The sequence below is a fragment of the Tribolium castaneum genome, chromosome 9 (assembly GCF_031307605.1).
Source record: "Tribolium castaneum strain GA2 chromosome 9, icTriCast1.1, whole genome shotgun sequence".
In the NCBI taxonomy this organism is placed as follows: domain Eukaryota; kingdom Metazoa; phylum Arthropoda; class Insecta; order Coleoptera; family Tenebrionidae; genus Tribolium; species Tribolium castaneum.
The window spans coordinates 8,010,242-8,030,141 of NC_087402.1; the positions used below are offsets into that span (position 1 = coordinate 8,010,242).

Consider the following 19,900-nt stretch of genomic DNA (forward strand, 5'->3'; position numbering starts at 1 on the left):
TTATGTATTCACCGTTTTTGCTCACTAAATTTTAAGTGTATTCATGTGAGGAAGAAAAAAACACATAAGCGATCCTATGTAAAAATTTATTCAGTACTTTTGCATAACTTTAATTAGCTCTACATAGAGCATATTTACAACATCCTTTGCAAAAATGAAGTCCAAGTGATCGAATAGGTCGTACGGTATGAAATAATCATTAGCTACATTTCCAAGATTCTTTACTACAGTTTGCGCATCCTGAAATATTTCCAACTTAAAGTGTAGTCAATAATGAATTCGAGAATTACCAAGTAGTTCACCAGCTGGTCATTTTTTCCATAATAAACAGCCACAGGTGCTGAAATTTTCGACAAATCATAGGCCGGGGGTGTATCGGTTCCATAAATTTCCTTGTTTTTTTCTTTACTGCCAAAATCAAACTGCGAAAATCCACCTAAATAATTTGGATTAGAATTCAATTAAAAATCCAAAAGGGCCTTTTACCATTTTTGATAAGTTGGCCATAGTGATAAAGCTGTTTCATGGCTGCGTTTGAGGGTGCATTTGTAAGAATTACAGGGAATTTTTCCTAGAAAATAAAATTGGAAAAATTAAATAACCACTGCTTATAACATACGAAGTCAAATTGCGGTTTATCTTGTCCACCTATGAGACCGATAACATCTTCGCAGATGTTGAGACTGTCGGGATTTGAGCAAAAATCAGACGCAAACTTTCGTAGTTGTGCCAGAAGCGGTATTTCAAATATTGTGTATTTCTTTACTACTTTCTCCAACTCAAAGATATATTTTGAAAGACCTACTAAAAGCGTAGTGGACTGATGCTCCATATACGAGGCAGGCCCCATAAGTGAGGCAATTTTGATTTTGCTGTTATATTCTGGCCTAGTGGACCCCAAGACCATGAAGGCAGTTGTACCTTGAGAGTGTCCTACATAATAAATACTATCGTCACCGTTTACATCCAAGATGTAATCTATAGCAGCGGGCAGGTCGTAATACCCGATTTCATGCCAACTGAAATCGAAAAACTTCTCAGCATCTGCTACTATATCCAGAGTTGTGTGATTTCGCGACCATCCGTTCCCTCTAGCATTACCAAGCCATACATCATATCCGATGTCGGCCAAAATATAGGCGAGACTATTGTTCGGACCCATATTTACGTAATCGGCCGAAGACGATATGAGACCATGCATGAGCAAAACGGCCGGTCTTTTGGTCGAATTATCGTTGTTTTTACCATGTGGTATTCTGTGGTATGTTAAGATGTAACCATCTTCGGTTGTTATGTAGTGGGTTTCACACACGTAGCCATGCTTTTCTATCATTTCAACCTTTCGTAAAGGAGTTAAGTCAAATTTTTTATTTGAAAGGAAAGCACTTACTGTGTTCAAACCCACGTCCGAGTCTGCGGACACTTCACGTCCATAGAGGAGACTTGAGAGGAGGAAAATGATTACCAGTTTGGTTTGGATAGCCATTGCGGATCACTGATGAGAGGATTAGGACCACTAAACGAATTTATAACATCTACAATGGAACTTTATCGATTTATTTTTTCTTTTATGCATCTGATTTCTGATCACAATTGCACACTTTGAACTGTTAAGATATATCTCTGATCATCAGAGATTACAGATATATTTATTTGTAAATAATGGTCATTTTTGGCACTTATGCTTGATAACACCTGTTGGTAAATGATTCAACAAAATATTTTAAAGATGGAATTTAATAACAATAGGAGCTGTCAATACCTCAGATAAAACTATGATTAATAAAATAAAGAACGCGTCTATTTTTACATATTTATTTGCTCCCCGTGAAGTTATTTCCACAAGGAACATGGGTTTCACACACGTAGTCATGATTTTCATAAAAACTGAATGTAATGTTGTTGAAATAAACGGGAATCAAACTTACCTAATCTGATGGAAAATTCCAAACAAAACAAAAAATTGGCAACAGGAGATAGTGGAGACAGATATAGAATATTAAGATTTTATTAGCAAAGATTATCAAAGACGGTGATGTTTTGAAATAAAAACTTGTTTATTTTCCTTCATTTAATATAAATACATAAATACGTGTGTAAAATTGGCTATAATAACAATAAGAGTTTAGCAAAAAGCGAACCAAATGGAAAAATAGTTAACTATTTAATCAGTGTTTATTATTTGGCTAATATTTTGAGATTTCTTCTATAATTGCTCTATACAGAAGTTCAGGGGCATTTCGACCGTGCATGAAGTCGTTGTGATTAAAACTTTCCAAAGGCACATGATAACTTTTAACGACATTCGGCAAGGTTTTGACCACTCTCTCAATGTTCTAAAAATAAAAATATTAATTTTAAACGTAAAACAACGCAAAACTCACCTCCGTGTTTACAGTCCAGTCATTACTCGAATAGTATAAAGCGACCGGATTCGTGGTTTTCGATAAATCGTAATGTGGAGGTTCCTTTCGTCCGTATTTTTTCAAATTTTCGGTGACCCCTAAATCATATTGGTGGAAATTACCAGACTCCATTAGTTGCACAATGTGCATCATTTGCTTCGGCGAAACTCCAGCAGGAGTGTTAGAGAATATGAGGGAGAGAAGTGTCTGAAAATATTATATAGAAGAGTTTAGAATTTTGGAAATTTTACCTTATTTGTCTGTTCGTGGCTGTAGCCATGAAGCAGGAAAATGTGGTGTAAGCACAAATCCACAAACACTGAATTTTCGTTACAAATGTGGTTCAAATAATACGCCACTAGTCCGTCTCTCGGGAAGAACTCTTGAAAGTTGAAAAATTTCAGTAGGAACTACAAAATATTATAGTTACGTTTTTAAAACCCAGAATTGCTTTATTTACCTCCCAGAGACGCCTAAAATATACAAGAAATTTCAAAAGCGGGCCTTTTGGATTTTTCAAATAAATTGCGGGCGCCAAAGCCGTCATTAACTTAACTTTTTGCACGTATTCCGGTTTTTCTGATCCCAACATGAAGAAGGTTGTAGTACCTTGAGAATAACCAACGTATTGTATGGATTCACGTCCCGTAACTTCCAAAATGTGGTCGATGAAGGCAGGAATGTCGTAAACCCCGATTTCATGTAAACTAGAAACACAGCTCACGGTTATAGAAATTTCTAAATGTGATTACCTGAAATCCCAAAATTCGGCGTCTTTGTCGGGATTAAAGCGTTTGTGTTTCCTGGACCAAGTGGACCCCCTTGCGTTCCCCAACCAAATATCGTAGCCTCGGTCTGAAAGCAGCAAACTCAGCGCTTTGCCGGGGCCCAAATTAACGAAATCGGTGGCACTTTGCATGAAACCGTGCATAAAAAGCACGGGATCGCGTTTTGCAACATTGTTCTTTTGCCCAATTCGGTGCAGTGTTAAAATATAGCCGTCCTCGGTGACCACTTCGTGGGTTTCGATAAGGTAGCCGTATTTTTCCACAAGTTGCAACTAAAGTTTTGCGATAAAAGCAAGTTTTGTGAAAAGCGGACTTACAATATTTAATCCAGCGTCTGGATGTTTGGGTTTGGTCGTGTTGAAAATCTCGACCAGAATGATGGAACTGATAACAACCACCACTAGACCGAAAATATCTTTATTGAACATCTTCGGTGTTGTGAATGCGTTAATAAATAATGCAGAAGACTTGGGACGATTAGATAGAGGAAAAATGTGGCCTATTGACCTTGATTGCAAATTTGTTATTTTCATGTCTGTTTCCTTGTTATATAAGCAAACAATAAGCCACAACATATCAATTAGACTTTATTTCGTCAAGTACATCGTTGTTTAAATATTGAACAACATCTTTGGCCCACAGAAAGTCGAGGTGGTTGAAGCGGTCAAAAGGCACCAATTTGGCACCGAGCAAGTTCGGTAGCTCGCTTTTTAACCTGTCCACATCTTCGAGAGCTGCAAGCCAGTCGTTACTGGCGTAGTGTAGAATCACAGGGGCTGTAATTTTTGTCGTATCGTACAAAGGCGGGGTTTCTTGCCCGTAGCGAGCTTTATTTCCCTCCACTCCGTAATCATACTGCGAGAAATTAAAAGACTTTATCTCCTGGAAGTAGTGCAGGAGTTGCTTAATGCAGGACCCAGCAGGAGCGTTTGATATTATCACAGGAAGGAAGTCCTGAAATCTAGTTTTAACACCTGGACGCAATATTAGACAGATTTACAGGGTCCACTTCCCAGTCAAATCCTGCGATTATATTCAGGATCCAGTAGCAAGCGTCTTTGTAGTCAGAACTGTTAGTACAAAAAGTTTCTCCCAGTTCGGTTATAACGTCGTAGTGTGGAAGAAACTCATGCACGTGGAAAATCTCCACAAGTGTCTAAAACTAATGGTGTTTTCCCAGTCAATTCGTATTAAACTCACATTCATTAAATCGTAATGTTCAGCGATTTGAGATATCAAAGGATTGGGCAAGTGCCCCATGTAGGCAATGGGGGCCAACGCTGACATCAGCCTGATTTTCTCGTTGTATTCAGGTCTCTCGCTCGCCATCACAAAAAAAACTGTCGTACCTGCACGAAAAAATCTCCAACAATTTATAAACTTCATGGCAAATAAGCCAAACCTTGCGAGTGTCCGACGTAGAAAAGTTTCTCTTGGCCTGTCGTGTCCAGAATGTAGTCGATCTTGGCCGGTAGGTCAAAATACCCAATTTCGTGAAAGCTAAAGTTGAAGAACTTTTCCGCGTCCGTGTCGGGGTCAAGCGTTTCGTGCTTCCTGGACCAGGTATTGCCCCTCTGGTTGCCCATCCAGACATCGTACCCACTGTCTGCCAAGAGCAGCCCTAGGGCGGTTCCCGGACCCATATTGACCCAGTCCACTGAACTGCTAAGGAGACCGTGCATGAGCAAAACGGGGGGTCGCGTGGCTTGGAGGGTGCTATTCAAGCCTCGGGGGATGCGGTGGAGGGTTAGAAGGTAACCGTCTTCCGTTTGGACTTGATGGGATTCAATCGGGTACCCATACTTTTGGACTAACTCGATCTGGAGTATGTAAATTGATGAAGTTGTGGGTTTTGGGGCGACTTACAATGTTGAGACCTGCGTCGGGGTGGAGGGACTCGGGTTTGAGCGGAATGGACCCGATTGAACCCACCAGAAAAATGATAGCTCCGAGTTTGTACATTTCAAACGGTCGAATAGTTTTTGTGTTTGGTCCTTTTATATTTGTAGCTTGATGGCTACTCACATTATGCGATTTTATCGCGTTTTGTGGGGCAATTGTGTCAGATAATTTGATGATAAAATGACTTTTTGATGTGCGAAGTCACGACCTTGCATTAAAACACCTAGGCAGGATGTGATAATTTTATTTATTTTGGTTTTGCACGGATTTAATACAACATATTTCTGCTACTTTTGCGTTCGTCGTCCTGAAAGCTATCAGCAACGTATTTGTAGAATTTGTAAATGTTCTCGGCGTAGAGGAAGTCAAGATTGTTGGTGTATTCACTCTTGACTTCTTTCTTGTAAACATTTGGTAATTCCTTGGCCAAAGTTTCGACATCGTCGACGTAAGAGAAAGCGTCTTCAGGGGTGTAGAAAATGGCCACTGGGGCCGAAACTTGGGCGAGATCATATTTGTAAGCGTCTGTTTTTTCGGGGTAAGTGTAGCTTTCAAAACGGCCGGTTTCCTTCATTTGGGCCAAATGTAGGACCTGGCGGACGGAACCATCACACGGACGGCGCTGGATTACGTGTTGAATGGTAGTTTCATTGAAATTCTTGGAATTGTAGCCATTGAACAGAAAATAGTCATTGTGACAAATTTGTTCCGTTTGCTCGTATTCAGTACATTGATTCTCTGCTTCGCTTGTTAGTTCAGACGATGGGTTAAAGGTACTCATCCCAACGTTTTTAATAACCCACTACAAAACCCAATTAAACCAAGTACAAACTTTGAGGACCACTTACGCTCTTTGATTTGTAATTCTCTGCGACTTTCTTAAGAATCGGGTGAGGAGATTTCTTCAAGTAGGCAATAGGGCCCAACGAGACCATTTTTTCGATTTTGTTATTGTATCCCTGCTTTTGTGATGCCAAAATATAGAAAACTGTGGCTCCCTCCATATGACCAACATAGTGAATTTTATTTTGTTGGCTTATCGAAACCACTTTATCGATAATCGCAGCCATATCGGCAACCCCAATTTCATGGAAACTGTTACAAGTGGGGTGATTTTCAAGTGAATAGTGGGTACTCACCTAAATCTCCAGAAAGCAGCATCTTTATGTGGGTCTAAATTTGTGTGGTGTTGGCCGTAAGGACTGCCTCTGGCATTACCCAAGTAGACATCGTAGCCTTGGTCGGCCAGGTAGAAGGCCAGGCCTTGGGAAGGCCCCCCTGCGACGAAGTCTTCACAACAGGAGAGGAAACCATGCATTAGAAGAACGGCCGGTTTTTGCGAATCGTGTTGGTCCTTATTTTGGTAACCGTGAGGCATTCGGAACAGGTCCAGAATGTAGCCGTCTTCAGTGGTAACTCTGTAGGTTTCCAAGGGGTAACCGTGACTGGTCACCATTTTTGACTAAAACCCCGATAATGGTAAAGTGGCAAAGTCAAGTTTGGTACTTACGATTCTAGCATTTTGATTTGGGAGATTTTTCCCAAATGCGGCTGCGACCAGAGTGACCAACACCAAGAATTTCATTGTGAGGAGTTAGCCTGTTGGTTATCATGGTTCCGCTTATATAGACGATAGTTTTGCTTATTCCAGAGTTTTGTAATCTTAAATTTGCAAGCTTGGGGTTTTGTAGGAAATTAAACAGAGTTTTATAATTAACAATTTATTAATACTGTGATAAAGAGACTGTTGACGCACCACTTTTATTGTTGCTAAGCATTTAATGTAAACGCTTCTACAATTTGGCCATCAAACTTATGACTTTATTATAAACCAGCTCTCGTGACCTTATCCCGAACACAAAGTCCAGGTGGTTGAACGATTCTTCCGCCACCATAAACCGCCCTTTGACGTTGGCCAACCCTTTGTATAATCTATCAACATCGATTTTACCCGCCAACCAGTCATTTTTACTATAAAGCAAGTACACCGGAGCTGTGATTTTCCTAAGATCGTAGCTTGGGGGCCAGATAGAGCCGTACTTTTGCAAATTTTGGAACACACCATAACTGAAACGTCGGAAATACCCCGAATTGATTTCTTGGGCGTAATGCATAAATTGCTTGGTTGAGGACCCGGCAGGTGTGTGCCCACTCATGATGGGCAGGAGGGTACCGTTCATTTCTTTGGGACTGAAGCCACAAATTGCAAAAAGTGCGTTTTTGCAAAGAATCTGGGTTAGGGAGTCGTCTCCGCACAAGATGTTGCCCCCCATTGCCATAAACTCGGTACTTGGTAGAAACTCCCGAACCCCAATTAGATTCAAAAGGACAGTTAAGGGCTTCTGCCAGAAGGCGATAATGTGCATTAGGGGGCTGGTCATATGGTTCATGTAGGCAATGGGTGCGAGGCTGAAATGTGCCTTGATTTTGGCGTTGTAGTCGGGTCTCATTGAGGTCATGACGTAGAAAGTGGTAGTCCCTTGCGAATGTCCAATGTGGAAAAGGTCGGCTTTTCCCGTTTGTTCCAGGACGAAGTCGATCATTGTAGGTAGGTCGTAATAGCCGATTTCGTGCCAACTAAAATCCCAGAATTCGTCGGACGTGTCCGGGTTCAGATAAGTGTGATTTCTTGAAAGTTTGTTCCCTCGAGCATTGCCCATCCAAACGTCGTAACCCTCATCGGCTAGGACATAGGCTAGGCCCTTTTCAGGGCCTGAAATAATCCAATCGGCTGAAGAGGAGAGAATCCCGTGTTGGAGATACGCTACTTCTTTGGGGCCGTTTTTGGGGGTGCGTCCGTGGGGGATTCGATGAAGCGTCAGGATGTAATTATCAGGAGTAACCACATGGTACTCCTCGCAAGGATAGCCATATTTGGTTATAATTTCGGGCTGAAATTTTATTTTATGATCAATTGTCTCAAATATATCGTACTGCAACATACCACACTGAGTTTGGCATCTTCCTGGTCACTGAAAACCTGGTAATCGAGTCGGAGATTGTTAGGTGGGATGGCCGAAGAGTGGGCCAATCCAATTAGAGAGAAAACCATCAAAGTCAACATTTTGAGATGAAGTGCTCGAAAAGTGCGATGCTTTTATAGATAAACCGAGGCGTCGGTTGAAGATTTTTGCAAAATATCACACAATATGAAACAGCTTATCACCTAATCTCGCGTTTGTTTAAAATGATTGATTTTTGTGTTTTTTACAAAAATTGGACTGTGGTCTTCCGTCCGTGGCTCTAACAAATCGATTTTGTGTAACTAAAACGCAGAGTGATTTACACGATCTGTGATTATGATATGGAACGCTGAGATTCATTAGCATAATGTTGTTTTTGAAATTTTGCGGTTTACAAATACTTATGTAGTTATGTGCGACATATATTGACCATTAGGCGATAAAATAAATTCGGTATTACACATTTTATAGATTTTATCGCAGGTAGTCGTACTTATGGCGAAAGGTTTTCCATGAAATTATTATGTTTACTTATCAAAAGTGAATACAATAGGGACAGCTGTTACATTTTAAATAAAATTGTATTTTTTTTATTAGTTATCATTGTTAACTGAACGTTCTGGAAGTCAATATCGAAGCCATTTTTGGGTGTGGCCTAATGCGATTAGGCTTTATGATGGGCGGTATTTCTAATAAGGTGTCTTAGCATGGCTGCATGTTATTGAAATTTCGATGAAGTGAACCTTGTTGTCTGTTTGAAAGACTTGAAGGGAGCTAAGGCACAACCCTCACATCCTTAAAAATAATTCTTTATGTCGCGGAAAATTCTTGTTCTTGATTTGACAACTCAGACAACTGGTTCCAATTCTAAATAATTTTTAGCAAAATTTTTTATGATAGCAACTGATTTCAGAAATATGTAAGAACGGCAATAAAAAATTATTTCTAAAGCGGGTCTGTGACTGATTGCGTCAGGATGATTTGAAAAAAAAACTATAGTTTAGAAATATTTTTATTACGTAAAAAATCACGTTTAAAATTACAATAATGCATTTCTTAACTATCTTAACTTAACTATCGATTATCTAGTTAATCTTAATTAATTTGAGATTGGAAAAGTTGACAATATCTAATCGCATAATTCATTATAACCACGCTTAATAAATTGATTATGGAAAAGTTATATGGACTTTTATTGTATCCTAAACTTATCACTATCAGTGATAATTGTTTTTTAAATATTTATTTTATATCAGCGGCATTAAAAAACAATCTCGATTGATAATGAAGAAATGTTAAGTGTCTCTAGATATTTCCTTAATATACGAGTACATAATTAAGTTTATGAGAAATCTTCGTTTTATCCATTTATAAAACAATATAGTAAACTTGTCAGCGTGAGACAACAGATAACTTATCAATTAAAGTAACGATAAGACAACATAACTTTGATTTTACAATAATAAAGAGATTTATTGTTTAAGAAAGGCCATTTTATTGTGGTTTTAGTTTTAATTATTTAAAATTCCACTGCATTTCCATAAATTTTAATTAAAACCCCAACAAACGTACCTATTAGCAGTAGCAGTATAAAGATTAAAGCAACAGATAGGTATTTGTTAAAATTTAATATCTTAATGTCTCGTCATTAAACTTATAATTTTGTTATAAACGTATTTCCGGGCGTCAATTCCAAACAAATAGTCCATGTGGTTAAAACTGTCATAGGAAATTAGAAATTTGCCTTTTAGACTCCTAAGTTTTTTAGCAAAAATACCGACATCCCAAGCCGACGAAATCCAGTCATTTTTGCTGTAGAAGAAGTACAAGGGAGTTGTAATTTGACTCAAGTCATAATCTGGTGGTTTAAGGGAGTGATAACGTTTCAAATTTGTCCAAAAGCCATAATCATATTGACGAAAATGGCCTAAAAGAGTGTTTTTTCTAACAATCATCATTTCATATAATTTAATACCGGAATTAATTTCTTGTCCATAATGTAACAACTGTTTCGTCGAACAACCGGCAGGCACGTGTGCTAAAATTAGCGGAAGAAGCGTTGTATTCAATTGCTTGCAATCGAAACCACAAATTGCGAAAAGTGTGTTGCTACACAAAATCGTAGTTAGGGTGTTTAACCCACAAACTTCTTGCCCTAACGTACTGACAAGTCCACCTTCGGGCATAATTTCGTTCAAATTGATAAAAGCAGCCACGTTCTAAAATTATGGTTGAAACGAGTGGTACTTAATAAATGAATTATTTATACCTCAACTATGACATCCGCGGCTGCAATTGCATGAAAAATCGGGCTAAACATGTGACTCACAAAGGCAACAGGAGCGAGGCTAAAGTGTGCCCGGATTTTGGAATTATACTCCGGTCTGAGTGAGCACATGACGTAGAAAGTCGTAGTCCCTTGAGAGTGCGCTATGTGGAAAATTTTCTCCTGCTTTGTGACTTCAAGTATGTGATCGATCATTGCCGGCACGTCATATAAACCGATTTCGTGCCAGGAAAAGTCCCAGAACTTTTTCGACTCGGGATTCAAAGTTGTGTGGTTTTTGGAATAGCGGTTTCCTCGGGCATTGCCCAACCATACGTCGTAACCCTCGTCTGATAAGAGATAACCAAGGCCGTGTTGGGGCCCTGTTATTATCCAGTCGGCGGAAGACGCCAAAATCCCATGCATTACCAGAACTGAGCCTTTGTAGGGCTTTTTCGGGAGGATTCGATGCAGGGTCAGGATGTAACCATCTTCAGTTACAACGTTGTGGCTTTCAGAGGAGTAATTATATTTTGCGATTATTTCAGGCTGAAAATTATTTCGCTTTTGGTAATTTAAAATCGTATCTTGAGTACTTACAGTGGTTAAATTGACTTCATCTTGTATTGAAGGAGGCAGAGTCTTTAATATATTTTCGGTTGAGGAATTTTTTATAATTGTCGAGAGAAAAATGAACGGAAATGTCAGGATAAACATTTTTAGAGTATTTTTATCCGGCGATATTTCGAATTTATAGTTTTACTGAAGGCTATTTCTTATCAGAACTATTTGGGAAATTGGGGAACACAATGCGTTGAATGACCTGTTGAGGGTTTCTAACGTTTTTATTAACTTAAACATATACACAGTATATTTTTGTCGTGAGAATAAAATCAGTGCCTTGCCATTAAACTAATCACCCGTTCGTATACAATTTTAGGGGCACTGATCCCGTACAAGTAATCCAAGTGATTGAAAGAATTGTCAGACACTAAAAATTTGCCTTTACAACTGTCCCCTAACCCGTTACAAAGCCTGATAACGTCCCGTTCAGCCGCCATCCAGTCATTGTGACTGTAGAAGAGATAAATCGGTGCTGTAATAAGCTTCAAGTCGTAGGCAGGTGGAGTGAAAGTCCCGTAAATCTCCAGATTTTTCAACCCAAAATCAAACTGCCGGAACGTCCCCGTGTTAATTCCCTGCGCGTAATGGACCAATTGTCTGGTCGAAGACCCAGCAGGAGTATGTGCTGTCAAAACAGGGAAAAGGGTCGCATTCATCTCCTTCGGACTGAACCCACAAATGGCAAAAAGCGCATTTGAGCACAGAAACTGGGTTATGTCCCCGTCGCGACAAAACGTATCGCCCATCAATGCCAAAAACTCGTTAGTTGGGAGAAATTCGTTCACTCCGATCAGTTTGAAGAGGAGCTCGAGAGGCCCGGACCAGAACGCCAAAATATGCATTAGGGGACTGGTCATGTGGTTCGTGTACCCCACGGGGGCTAGACTGAAATGTGCCTTGATCTTGCTGTTGTATTCCGGCCGCATGGAGGTCATGACGTAGAAAGTTGTGGTTCCTTGCGAGTGCCCGATGTGGTAGAGGCTTTCCTCGCCTGTGACCTCCAGCACGTGGTCGATCATGGCAGGGACGTCCACAGCCCCGATTTCGTGCCAACTGAACTGCCAAAATTCGGGGTCTTTGTCGGGGTTAAGGCGAGTGTGGTTGCGCGATTGGTGGTTTCCTCGAGCATTGCCCATCCAAACGTCGTAGCCTTCGTCTGCCAGGAGGTAGCCGAGGCCGTGGTCAGGCCCGGTGAAGATCCAGTCGGCAGAAGAGCACAAGAGTCCATGCATCAGGAAAACGACTCTGTTTGATACTTTATCAGTGTTCTTGCCGTGGGGGATGCGATGGAGGGTCAGGATGTAGCCATCAGTTGTGGTGACCTGGTGCACCTCTACGGGATATCCGTATTTGGTGATGAGTTCCGGCTTAAATTTTCTATTAAGAAAGTTTAACTGTGATGTTGTTAATAACTTACAACAGTCAGGTGGGCATCGTCATCATCGGATGGAGCGGCTGGGGCAGCTGAGCAATACACAAGGAGGAAGACACTTGGAATTGCTTTTAATAGAAGCATTTTGGCAACTCGGAGTTAGATCAAATGATGTTTTTCGACCTGCACCTGGTTATATATTTTTTGTTTTATGATTTACACCTGACGCCTGTTATCATTTTATAGAGTGCTTTTAATGATTTGATAGCACTGGTTTTGCAAAATAATATTTTTAATTTTGACTTCTAATCAACAATCTTGAGGATAAAACTCGACAGATTGTAATCACGAAGCCTAAAAAATTGCCTTTTGACGTAAGAAACGTTTGTTATTTATAAATTTATAAATTAAATATTACCTATTAGTTTTATCGAAATTTAAAACATTCAAGATTTTTATACAAGTTACAAAATTTTGGGATTTTACTCGGGATTTACGTATTATTAGGTATATATAGAATTTTGTAGAAATAATAAAAAGTTAATATATTAAGGACTTAAAGAAGCATACAACAGCATGCACAGATAAAGTTTCAACCCAAATATTAATTTTTTTGGTGGCTGAAACTGTCAATTAGGCAGTCGTTCACTTATGATATGATAACAACAGTCAATCTAGCTTAGAATTTTTCGAAATGAGCTTGAACAATTGTGCATCAAATGATGGAAATTTGCTGTGTTTTGATGTCTGAAAAATCAAAATTTATTTATGAGAAAACTTACTGTGATTATAAGAAACGCTATTGATATTTAACTGACGTTTCATTATATTGTCTTCGGGCGGTAAAGAGACGGTTTTGTTTATGTAAAGGTGGCATAATAGATTATGATATATCCATACATAAACAAATTTATTATTCTTCAGACGATAAAGTAGCGTTTTAAATAAATTATTTAAAATTTATTTAAATTATTTTAAATGAATATGACGACTTGTAAGTAGGTATAAACTGCATAAAGATAAATACTATTGCCGAATAATGTGTTTAAAAACACGTTTTTTACCGCTTGTCTACTTTTATGAATTCAAAATCCTGTAATTCTTGTACATACTTATACGATACAATAAAATATTTTATCCAAACTAGAAAACTGTTATTTGCGGATCAAAAGTTACTTTTTTATAACTTTAATTCGATGATAACAACTGCTCTGCACGTGTCTTAATCACCTGTGTTCAACCAAAATGTGATTATATTGTCTAGACTTTGGATATTAAAGACACAAATATTAAATACAGAAATTAAAAAACAACAAGGATAAAAGTTTTATTAATAAATGACATAATTTGATTTTATTACGATTATTTCTGTTTATTTTACTGCCAAGTCATCAGGCTGTTGACTGCATGAATCACAAAAATATTCTTTATCAGAGGAAAAAATTGGCAGCACATAAGGATACAAAATTTAATTGGCAGATAGCTTTCAAAACTCAATAGAAACGAATTTTTTCAATTACAATCTAAGAAAGCTCTATGCATGGTTCTATTCTTAGAACCTGTAAAAAATTAAAAGCCATTATAGTCAATAGTTTTTATGGGTTTAAATGAGAATTAACTACAACTAGGCTATAAAAATGCAACTTTAAGTTCCAGAGCGATTTTATAAATTTTTATCTATTTGACGGGATTTTATCCCGTTTTATAAAACTTGAGCGTTTTATGTTTTGTGATTTTTTATGTTTTGTGCAGACAATCAATCATTATGATTGTAAAAGTCATAAATAAGATTTTTGATTTTTCATCAAACTTACACATCACTTGTTTATCGTGAATTTAAAAAAAATGTGCCTAACTGAATTTCTTTTATTAAATGCCCAACTTTCCATTTCTCTCTTATTCTCACTTACAAATGATCATCCTAAAACTCCTAGTCATTTTATTTTCGATATGAATTGTTCTAATTTCCAAGAAATGAAGTGATGCAAAATAAAGTGCAAAAAACTTTTGTATTTAGGCGTATATTTTATTTTGTTTCTTATTATGGATGTCATTTTCATAAGATTGGCGCTGTTCTTGGCAAAATAGATGTGGAAGGGATGTTATATATAACAAAACAAGATTATTCTAAAATGTTTAATAATAAATGGTCAAGTACATAGTACTGATTTAATAAACAGTTCAAACGGGTAGGTAACATATTTACAAAATCACTAATGCTTAGCCATCAAACTGATGACTCTATTGTAAACGTATTCCGGTGCATGGATGCCAAACATATAGTCCAGGTGGTTGAAGCCGTTATCAGAGACCAAAAATTTTCCAGCACAAGCCGAACCTATTCCTTCGCAAAGTCTGATAACGTCTCGCTCAGCAGATAACCAGTCATTGTGACTGTAGAAAAGATAAACAGGAGCTGTGATTTTCGACAAGTCGTACCGTGGAGGTACCAAAGAGTGATAATGTTGCCAATTGCCTAACACAAAGTCATATTGGCGGAAAGCCCCCGAATTGATTTCCTGCGCATAATGTATCATCTGCATGACTGAAGCTCCGGCAGGAGTATGTCCCATCAAAGCCGGGAGAATGGTTGCGTTCATTTCAGACGGGCTGAAGCCGCAAATTGCGAAAAGCGCATTGGTACAAAGAAGTTGAGTGATGTCATCGTCACCACAGATAACATCTCCGACCATTGCGATAAATTCATTGCTTGGGAGAAATTCGTTGATTCCAATTAGTTTAAAAAGGAGGTCCAAAGGTCCGGACCAGAACGCCATAATGTGCATGAGAGGGCTGGTCATGTGGTTCATGTAAGCAATGGGTGCGAGACTGAACTGTGCTTTGATTTTGTCGTTGTATTCGGGCCGCATGGAGGTCATGACGTAGTAACTGGTAGTTCCTTGAGAGTGCCCGATGTAATAAAGATTGGTGTGATTAGTAACGTCCAAAACATAGTCGATCATTGTGGGCAGGTCAGTTATGCCAATCTGGTGCCAACTGAATTGCCAAAATTCGGAGTCTTTGTCCGGGTTCAGTGAGGTGTGGTTTCGGGAAAGTTTGTTCCCTCGAGCGTTACCCATCGTAGCCTTCGTCAGCTAGGATGTACCCAAGTCCATGGCTTGGTCTTGTGATAATCCAGTCAGCCGACGAACTCAAAATACCATGTTGGAGGAACGCAATTTTGTTCAAGTTTTTGTTCGAATTTTTACCATGGGGAATCCGGTGGAGGGTTAGGATGTAGCCGTCTTCGGTTATTACGTGATGTTCTTCCACGGGGTAACCGTATTTAGCGATGAGTTCCGGCTACCAGTAGATCGGTTAAAAGGGTTAAAACTGAGATGGAAGTTAACTTACGACTGTGAGATCGGCATCTTCATCGTGTTTTAGAATAGGATTAGCAGATCCAAATGCCAGAAGCGTAAAACCGAAGAAAGCAACTAGGACATGCATTGTTTTAGTTATTCAGATGTATTAGAACTCTAATGAATCGATTTTTGGGTCCCTCTTTTATACCTATGCTCTTGATTTCGTCTGATGAGATTTTATTATCTTTTGCGATAATTTTAAGTACAAAAGGATGCAAAATCTGATTGTTTTATTCTACATAATAATACCAGAACTGATCTTTTGAACATTTTGATATTAGTATTTCCTAATGATAAAGTTTATACTATTTGATCATGTGTCTACGTGTAAAACTAAAGAAAAAATTAAGGACAGTCCGAAAAACAATCAACATATTTTGATATATTAGTAATAACGTTATTAAACGAGAAAAGTTTAGTTGGGACATCCTGTGAGGGAACTATGCAGCTTTAAAATTTTGAAATTATTTTCTTGATCATTATGTATTTAGTTTTTTGTTGGTAACATTTTAAGCCTTTTTTTTAATATCTGAATTCTAGATTATAAACACTATTTTAAAACATGCTTCCCACAACAACGTGTTTTAAATTAACATGTTCCAACAAAAAAGGTTTGAATGATACTCATGCGAAAACGTTTAAAGCCCTCGAACTTTATGCTTGTGTTTTCGGTCTCGTATTATTATTAACTATTAAAACACGCTATGAAACTTTTTAGCAAAATTGTAGTTAATTGAGATGCTTAAAAAATAAAGTTTTTTGAGGTAAACATGAAAACAAATAGAAAAAATTATATACTTTTGCTTATAAAATAACAGAATTATTACTTATTAAGTTATAATTCTATAACATTTGTGTGACAACAGGTCGTTTTATTATCTTTCTTCAACGTACTTCTTGTTGGATTTTCTTGGCGTGGAAAATATTTATTTTGTTTCAAATAAACGTTTGGTGTGTCGGGTTTTTAAACTTTGTTTTATTTTTTTTCTTCAACATGTTTTGCGCCTTTAACAAAAGCTCCGATACACTACTTGTTAGGGTGTATTAACATCATTTTTGAGAAGATTAATACCTTGTATTTATAACTATAGTTATAATTTAAAAACTGTTGCTACGATATTAACTTGACTAACATTTTATTCTTTTTACCTTTACTTTTTATCGCTTATTACTGACTTCTCATAATGAATCTATGAGTAATAAATCAGTCTATAACATTTTTTGTGTAAAAAATGTTTCCAACAAATAATAAAAAGCTTACAGATGTGTATTCATATTTTAAGTAGGTGCTATGTCGATGTTAGGTACTGGGAATAACTTTGGAAGTAAGTCATTTCCAATACGTTAGCCATCAGTTTCATTTCAATTTCTTTCCAAATTACACTCAAAGAATAATATTGCATCTTTATTTTTTATCTTTCTTTTATTTATTTTTTTGTTTATTATGTATTTTATTATTTTTTATTAAAATTTGTTTTGTTACTGGTTTTTCTGTTGGGCAATAATATATTATTATCATTATTATTATTATTGTTATTATTAAAAATTTTATTTGACTAAATGTGGATTTTTTTATGTACTATTATTAGCTATACTATTTTTGGCAAAGTGAGTGTTACATTATTAAAGTGAACAAGTTAAAAGACACAACAAAATTACTTTCAATTGTTTAATAATAAGCGTTCAAGTACATAGTACTGATTTTAATAATAGTAGATACAGGTACAGTAGTTAACATTTACACAACCATCACCTAATGCCTAGCCATCAAACTGATAACTCTGTTGTAAACGTATTCCGGAGCATGAATTCCAAACATGTAGTCCAAGTGGTTGAAGCCATTATCTGACACTATGAATTTGCCCGCACAGGCATTTCCCAATCCTTTGCAAAGTCGTAGAACGTCTTGTTCAGCAGCCAGCCAGTCGTTATGACTGTAGAACAGATAAACCGGAGTTGTGATTTGGGACAAGTCGTACAATGGGGGAGTCCAGGAGTGGTAATGGTCCCAATTTCCCAAACCAAAATCATATTGACGGAAACCTCCCGAAATGACTTCTTGCCCATAATGGATTATCTGCATGACTGAAGCTCCGGCGGGAGTATGACCCATCAAAGCTGGGAGAATTGTTGCGTTCATCTCAGATGGACTGAAACCGCAAATGGCGAAAAGAACATTGCTGCAGAGAATTTGGGTGATGTCGTCGTCGCCACAGAGAATGTCTCCGACCAAAGCCATAAATTCGTTGCTTGGAAGAAACTCGTTGATTCCAATAAGTTGCAGGAGGAGGTCGAGAGGTCCAGTCCAGAAGGCAATAATGTGCAAAAGCGGGCTAGTCATGTGGTTCATGTAAGCAATGGGTGCGAGACTGAACTGCGCTTTGATTTTGGCGTTGTATTCCGGGAGCATGGAGGTCATAACGTAGAACGTAGTGGTTCCTTGAGAGTGGCCGATGTAGTAAAGTTCGGTTTGGTTTGTAACTTCCAAAACATAGTCGATCATTGTGGGCAGATCAATTAACCCAATCTGGTGCCAACTGAAGTTCCAAAATTGGGAATCTTTGTCAGGGTTCAGAGAGGTGTGGTTTCGGGAAAGTTTGTTCCCGCGAGCGTTACCCATCCAAACATCGTAGCCTTCATCAGCTAGGATGTAGCCAAGGCCATGGCTTGGTCCAGTGATAATCCAATCAGCCGAAGAACTCAGCACACCATGTTGGAGGAACGCAATTTTGCCCAAGCTTTTGTTCGGATTTTTACCGTGGGGGATCCGGTGGAGGGTTAGGATGTAACCGTCCTCGGTTATTACATGATGTTCCTCGGCTGGGTAGCCGTATTTGGTGATTAGTTCGGGCTATAAGTGGACGAATTAATAAAAACGGGAAATCTAAGACACTGATTTGACTTACGACTGTGAGATCGGCGTCTTCATCATGTTTTGCCAAAGGGTTAGCAGAGGAAACTGCCAAGAGCGTAAAACTCAGGAAAACAACTAGTAAATTCATTGTAGGTAATAAGATTTTAGAAGGAAGAAGTAAAGTGTGATTTGTCGATTTTCAGTAGCGCCTTTTATATGGTTTCGACCTCACCTGATGTGATTTTGTTATCTTCTGCGATAACATTAAGTGCAAAATCTTGCAAAATCTCGTAATTTACAAATAATGATTTTTTTATGTTATTTATTTTTAACAAAGTTTAGATAGTCAATTACATATGAGTATCTGCAATTTATTAAAAATAATAAAAACAAAGCGGCGCACCGACAAAAGAGCCTGCGACAAAATAACCCCGACAAAATAGCTCACCGACAAAATGGCCCACCGACGAAATGGCCCACTGACAAAATAGCCCCGTCCAAACAGCATTAGTGTGTTAAAAATAAAAAATTTACAGATTAAAATTTAAAAATAATTTTTCAAAAATCGATTCCTTGCGAATTAAAATTCTGAAGTGGTGTTTACCACCCAACAAAAAGCTTCCATTGTATTTTCCAACGGGTAAGAAATACATGGGGAGTGGAAATATTTATTTGATGAATGCTTAACAAAATTTCGGGAGAAAGAGGTATCTTAGTTTAGTGTCTAATTACTAATTAGTAATTAGTTAACTACAGTTAGCTGCAACAAAAACGAAAACTGTTTTTTTTTGGGGAATTGAAATAATTAAACGCCGTCTGTTGCTGTCGTTTGACTAATTCAAAAACAGTAACCTTAGTTAGTTTTTGAAAAATTTCTCGGTTAATTTAATTAATTAAATTATTTTTACAATTAAGCACTGAAGCTTCAAACTACACAGCGCAGCACCACAAAGAGGGTTAATAAATTATTTATCCGTTTGAAATTTGACCTTACCTTTTGTCTAATTTTTTAATTTTTAATTTATTTATTTACTACATTTATTAGAACAATTCTTTAGTCGTCTTATTAATTATTAAAATTTGGCTGTTGTTGGAATTAAAGTTGGAAAGGTTGTTGGAATTAAAGTTGGAAAGAAGAAAGAACTATTTTATTAATGGGCCGTTTTGTCGCAACGTTTTACGGTTGGTAAGTTACACATTGAACAATAGTGTAAGAACACTATTGAACGAGAAATCTTTAGTTGGTACATTCTGTCTGAAGTTGTGTTATAATTTTTTTGCTTGAAAAGCATATTTTTCGAATTATCAAAAATATACATTTTCTTGATTTCCTAATAGAAGTCTTACACCCCAAATGATCT

At 37.7% G+C, this 19,900-nt stretch overlaps 7 protein-coding genes and 1 pseudogene across 8 annotated transcripts; all 8 read right to left on the reverse strand.

Annotated features, from left to right (window-relative positions):
- Window positions 1-72: 72 nt before the first annotated feature.
- Window positions 73-1,574, reverse strand: LOC661631 (lipase 1). Its single transcript, XM_967781.5, has 5 exons — window positions 1,391-1,574; window positions 620-1,339; window positions 487-571; window positions 291-436; window positions 73-240 (listed from the first exon to the last, which is right to left on the reverse strand). Exons 1-5 carry the CDS (start codon window positions 1,484-1,486, stop codon window positions 91-93), a joined length of 1,197 nt encoding a protein of 398 aa, XP_972874.1. The 5' UTR covers window positions 1,487-1,574; the 3' UTR covers window positions 73-90.
- Window positions 1,575-2,036: 462 nt separating this feature from the next.
- On the reverse strand, window positions 2,037-3,668 carry LOC661676 (lipase 3). The gene is made up of 6 exons (XM_008194355.3): window positions 3,511-3,668; window positions 3,158-3,465; window positions 2,866-3,112; window positions 2,657-2,815; window positions 2,385-2,612; window positions 2,037-2,336 (listed from the first exon to the last, which is right to left on the reverse strand). Exons 1-6 carry the CDS (start codon window positions 3,619-3,621, stop codon window positions 2,187-2,189), a joined length of 1,203 nt encoding a protein of 400 aa, XP_008192577.2. The 5' UTR covers window positions 3,622-3,668; the 3' UTR covers window positions 2,037-2,186.
- A 99-nt stretch (window positions 3,669-3,767) lies between these two features.
- On the reverse strand, window positions 3,768-5,217 carry LOC661718 (lipase 3). The gene is made up of 5 exons (XM_015978851.2): window positions 5,060-5,217; window positions 4,596-5,013; window positions 4,394-4,542; window positions 4,194-4,349; window positions 3,768-4,147 (listed from the first exon to the last, which is right to left on the reverse strand). Exons 1-5 carry the CDS (start codon window positions 5,153-5,155, stop codon window positions 3,770-3,772), a joined length of 1,197 nt encoding a protein of 398 aa, XP_015834337.2. The 5' UTR covers window positions 5,156-5,217; the 3' UTR covers window positions 3,768-3,769.
- A 106-nt stretch (window positions 5,218-5,323) lies between these two features.
- LOC135267066 (gastric triacylglycerol lipase-like) lies at window positions 5,324-6,753 on the reverse strand. The gene is made up of 4 exons (XM_064358700.1): window positions 6,606-6,753; window positions 6,235-6,557; window positions 5,944-6,190; window positions 5,324-5,897 (listed from the first exon to the last, which is right to left on the reverse strand). The coding sequence occupies exons 1-4, from the start codon at window positions 6,678-6,680 to the stop codon at window positions 5,364-5,366; spliced, it is 1,179 nt and encodes a 392-aa protein (XP_064214770.1). The 5' UTR covers window positions 6,681-6,753; the 3' UTR covers window positions 5,324-5,363.
- Window positions 6,754-6,800: 47 nt separating this feature from the next.
- On the reverse strand, window positions 6,801-8,197 carry LOC661792 (lipase 3). Its single transcript, XM_001813091.4, has 2 exons — window positions 8,040-8,197; window positions 6,801-7,986 (listed from the first exon to the last, which is right to left on the reverse strand). Exons 1-2 carry the CDS (start codon window positions 8,157-8,159, stop codon window positions 6,889-6,891), a joined length of 1,218 nt encoding a protein of 405 aa, XP_001813143.1. The 5' UTR covers window positions 8,160-8,197; the 3' UTR covers window positions 6,801-6,888.
- Window positions 8,198-9,671: 1,474 nt separating this feature from the next.
- On the reverse strand, window positions 9,672-11,165 carry LOC661837 (lipase 1). 2 transcript variants are annotated; one of them, XM_967970.3, is made up of 4 exons: window positions 10,925-11,165; window positions 10,328-10,873; window positions 10,034-10,277; window positions 9,672-9,985 (listed from the first exon to the last, which is right to left on the reverse strand). In XM_967970.3, the coding sequence occupies exons 1-4, from the start codon at window positions 11,039-11,041 to the stop codon at window positions 9,693-9,695; spliced, it is 1,200 nt and encodes a 399-aa protein (XP_973063.1). In that variant the 5' UTR covers window positions 11,042-11,165; the 3' UTR covers window positions 9,672-9,692. The 2 variants fall into 2 exon arrangements, with proteins under 2 accessions (XP_973063.1, XP_064214991.1); XM_064358921.1 differs by having other exon boundaries at window positions 9,672-10,277.
- LOC661878 (lipase 3) lies at window positions 11,151-12,565 on the reverse strand. Its single transcript, XM_968010.5, has 2 exons — window positions 12,366-12,565; window positions 11,151-12,315 (listed from the first exon to the last, which is right to left on the reverse strand). The coding sequence occupies exons 1-2, from the start codon at window positions 12,462-12,464 to the stop codon at window positions 11,218-11,220; spliced, it is 1,197 nt and encodes a 398-aa protein (XP_973103.2). The 5' UTR covers window positions 12,465-12,565; the 3' UTR covers window positions 11,151-11,217.
- A 1,877-nt stretch (window positions 12,566-14,442) lies between these two features.
- On the reverse strand, window positions 14,443-18,750 carry LOC661923 (lipase 3-like; annotated as a pseudogene).
- Window positions 18,751-19,900: the final 1,150 nt, after the last annotated feature.

What these genes read in the sequence shown, in the direction of transcription:
- LOC661631 (XM_967781.5), bottom strand. Translation starts at nt 1,486, where the DNA reads ATGGCTATCCAAACCAAACTGGTAATCATTTTCCTCCTCTCAAGTCTC. An exon ending in CGGACGTGGGTTTGAACACA is followed by an intron (nt 1,340 to 1,390) that starts GTAAGTGCTTTC and finishes CCTTTACGAAAG; the next exon opens with GTTGAAATGATAGAAAAGCA. An exon ending in ACCAGCTGGTGAACTACTTG is followed by an intron (nt 241 to 290) that starts GTAATTCTCGAA and finishes GAAATATTTCAG; the next exon opens with GATGCGCAAACTGTAGTAAA.
- LOC661676 (XM_008194355.3), bottom strand. Translation starts at nt 3,621, where the DNA reads ATGTTCAATAAAGATATTTTCGGTCTAGTGGTGGTTGTTATCAGTTCC. An exon ending in CAGACGCTGGATTAAATATT is followed by an intron (nt 3,466 to 3,510) that starts GTAAGTCCGCTT and finishes GCAAAACTTTAG; the next exon opens with TTGCAACTTGTGGAAAAATA. An exon ending in GCCGAATTTTGGGATTTCAG is followed by an intron (nt 3,113 to 3,157) that starts GTAATCACATTT and finishes CTGTGTTTCTAG; the next exon opens with TTTACATGAAATCGGGGTTT.
- LOC661718 (XM_015978851.2), bottom strand. Translation starts at nt 5,155, where the DNA reads ATGTACAAACTCGGAGCTATCATTTTTCTGGTGGGTTCAATCGGGTCC. An exon ending in CCGACGCAGGTCTCAACATT is followed by an intron (nt 5,014 to 5,059) that starts GTAAGTCGCCCC and finishes TACATACTCCAG; the next exon opens with ATCGAGTTAGTCCAAAAGTA. An exon ending in TTGACTGGGAAGTGGACCCT is followed by an intron (nt 4,148 to 4,193) that starts GTAAATCTGTCT and finishes ACTAGATTTCAG; the next exon opens with GACTTCCTTCCTGTGATAAT.
- LOC135267066 (XM_064358700.1), bottom strand. Translation starts at nt 6,680, where the DNA reads ATGAAATTCTTGGTGTTGGTCACTCTGGTCGCAGCCGCATTTGGGAAA. An exon ending in CAAATCAAAATGCTAGAATC is followed by an intron (nt 6,558 to 6,605) that starts GTAAGTACCAAA and finishes TCGGGGTTTTAG; the next exon opens with TCAAAAATGGTGACCAGTCA. An exon ending in GCTGCTTTCTGGAGATTTAG is followed by an intron (nt 6,191 to 6,234) that starts GTGAGTACCCAC and finishes CACTTGTAACAG; the next exon opens with TTTCCATGAAATTGGGGTTG.
- LOC661792 (XM_001813091.4), bottom strand. Translation starts at nt 8,159, where the DNA reads ATGTTGACTTTGATGGTTTTCTCTCTAATTGGATTGGCCCACTCTTCG. An exon ending in AAGATGCCAAACTCAGTGTG is followed by an intron (nt 7,987 to 8,039) that starts GTATGTTGCAGT and finishes ATAAAATTTCAG; the next exon opens with CCCGAAATTATAACCAAATA.
- LOC661837 (XM_064358921.1), bottom strand. Translation starts at nt 11,041, where the DNA reads ATGTTTATCCTGACATTTCCGTTCATTTTTCTCTCGACAATTATAAAA. An exon ending in ATGAAGTCAATTTAACCACT is followed by an intron (nt 10,874 to 10,924) that starts GTAAGTACTCAA and finishes AATAATTTTCAG; the next exon opens with CCTGAAATAATCGCAAAATA. An exon ending in CCGCGGATGTCATAGTTGAG is followed by an intron (nt 10,278 to 10,327) that starts GTATAAATAATT and finishes CCATAATTTTAG; the next exon opens with AACGTGGCTGCTTTTATCAA.
- LOC661878 (XM_968010.5), bottom strand. Translation starts at nt 12,464, where the DNA reads ATGCTTCTATTAAAAGCAATTCCAAGTGTCTTCCTCCTTGTGTATTGC. An exon ending in ACGATGCCCACCTGACTGTT is followed by an intron (nt 12,316 to 12,365) that starts GTAAGTTATTAA and finishes AGAAAATTTAAG; the next exon opens with CCGGAACTCATCACCAAATA.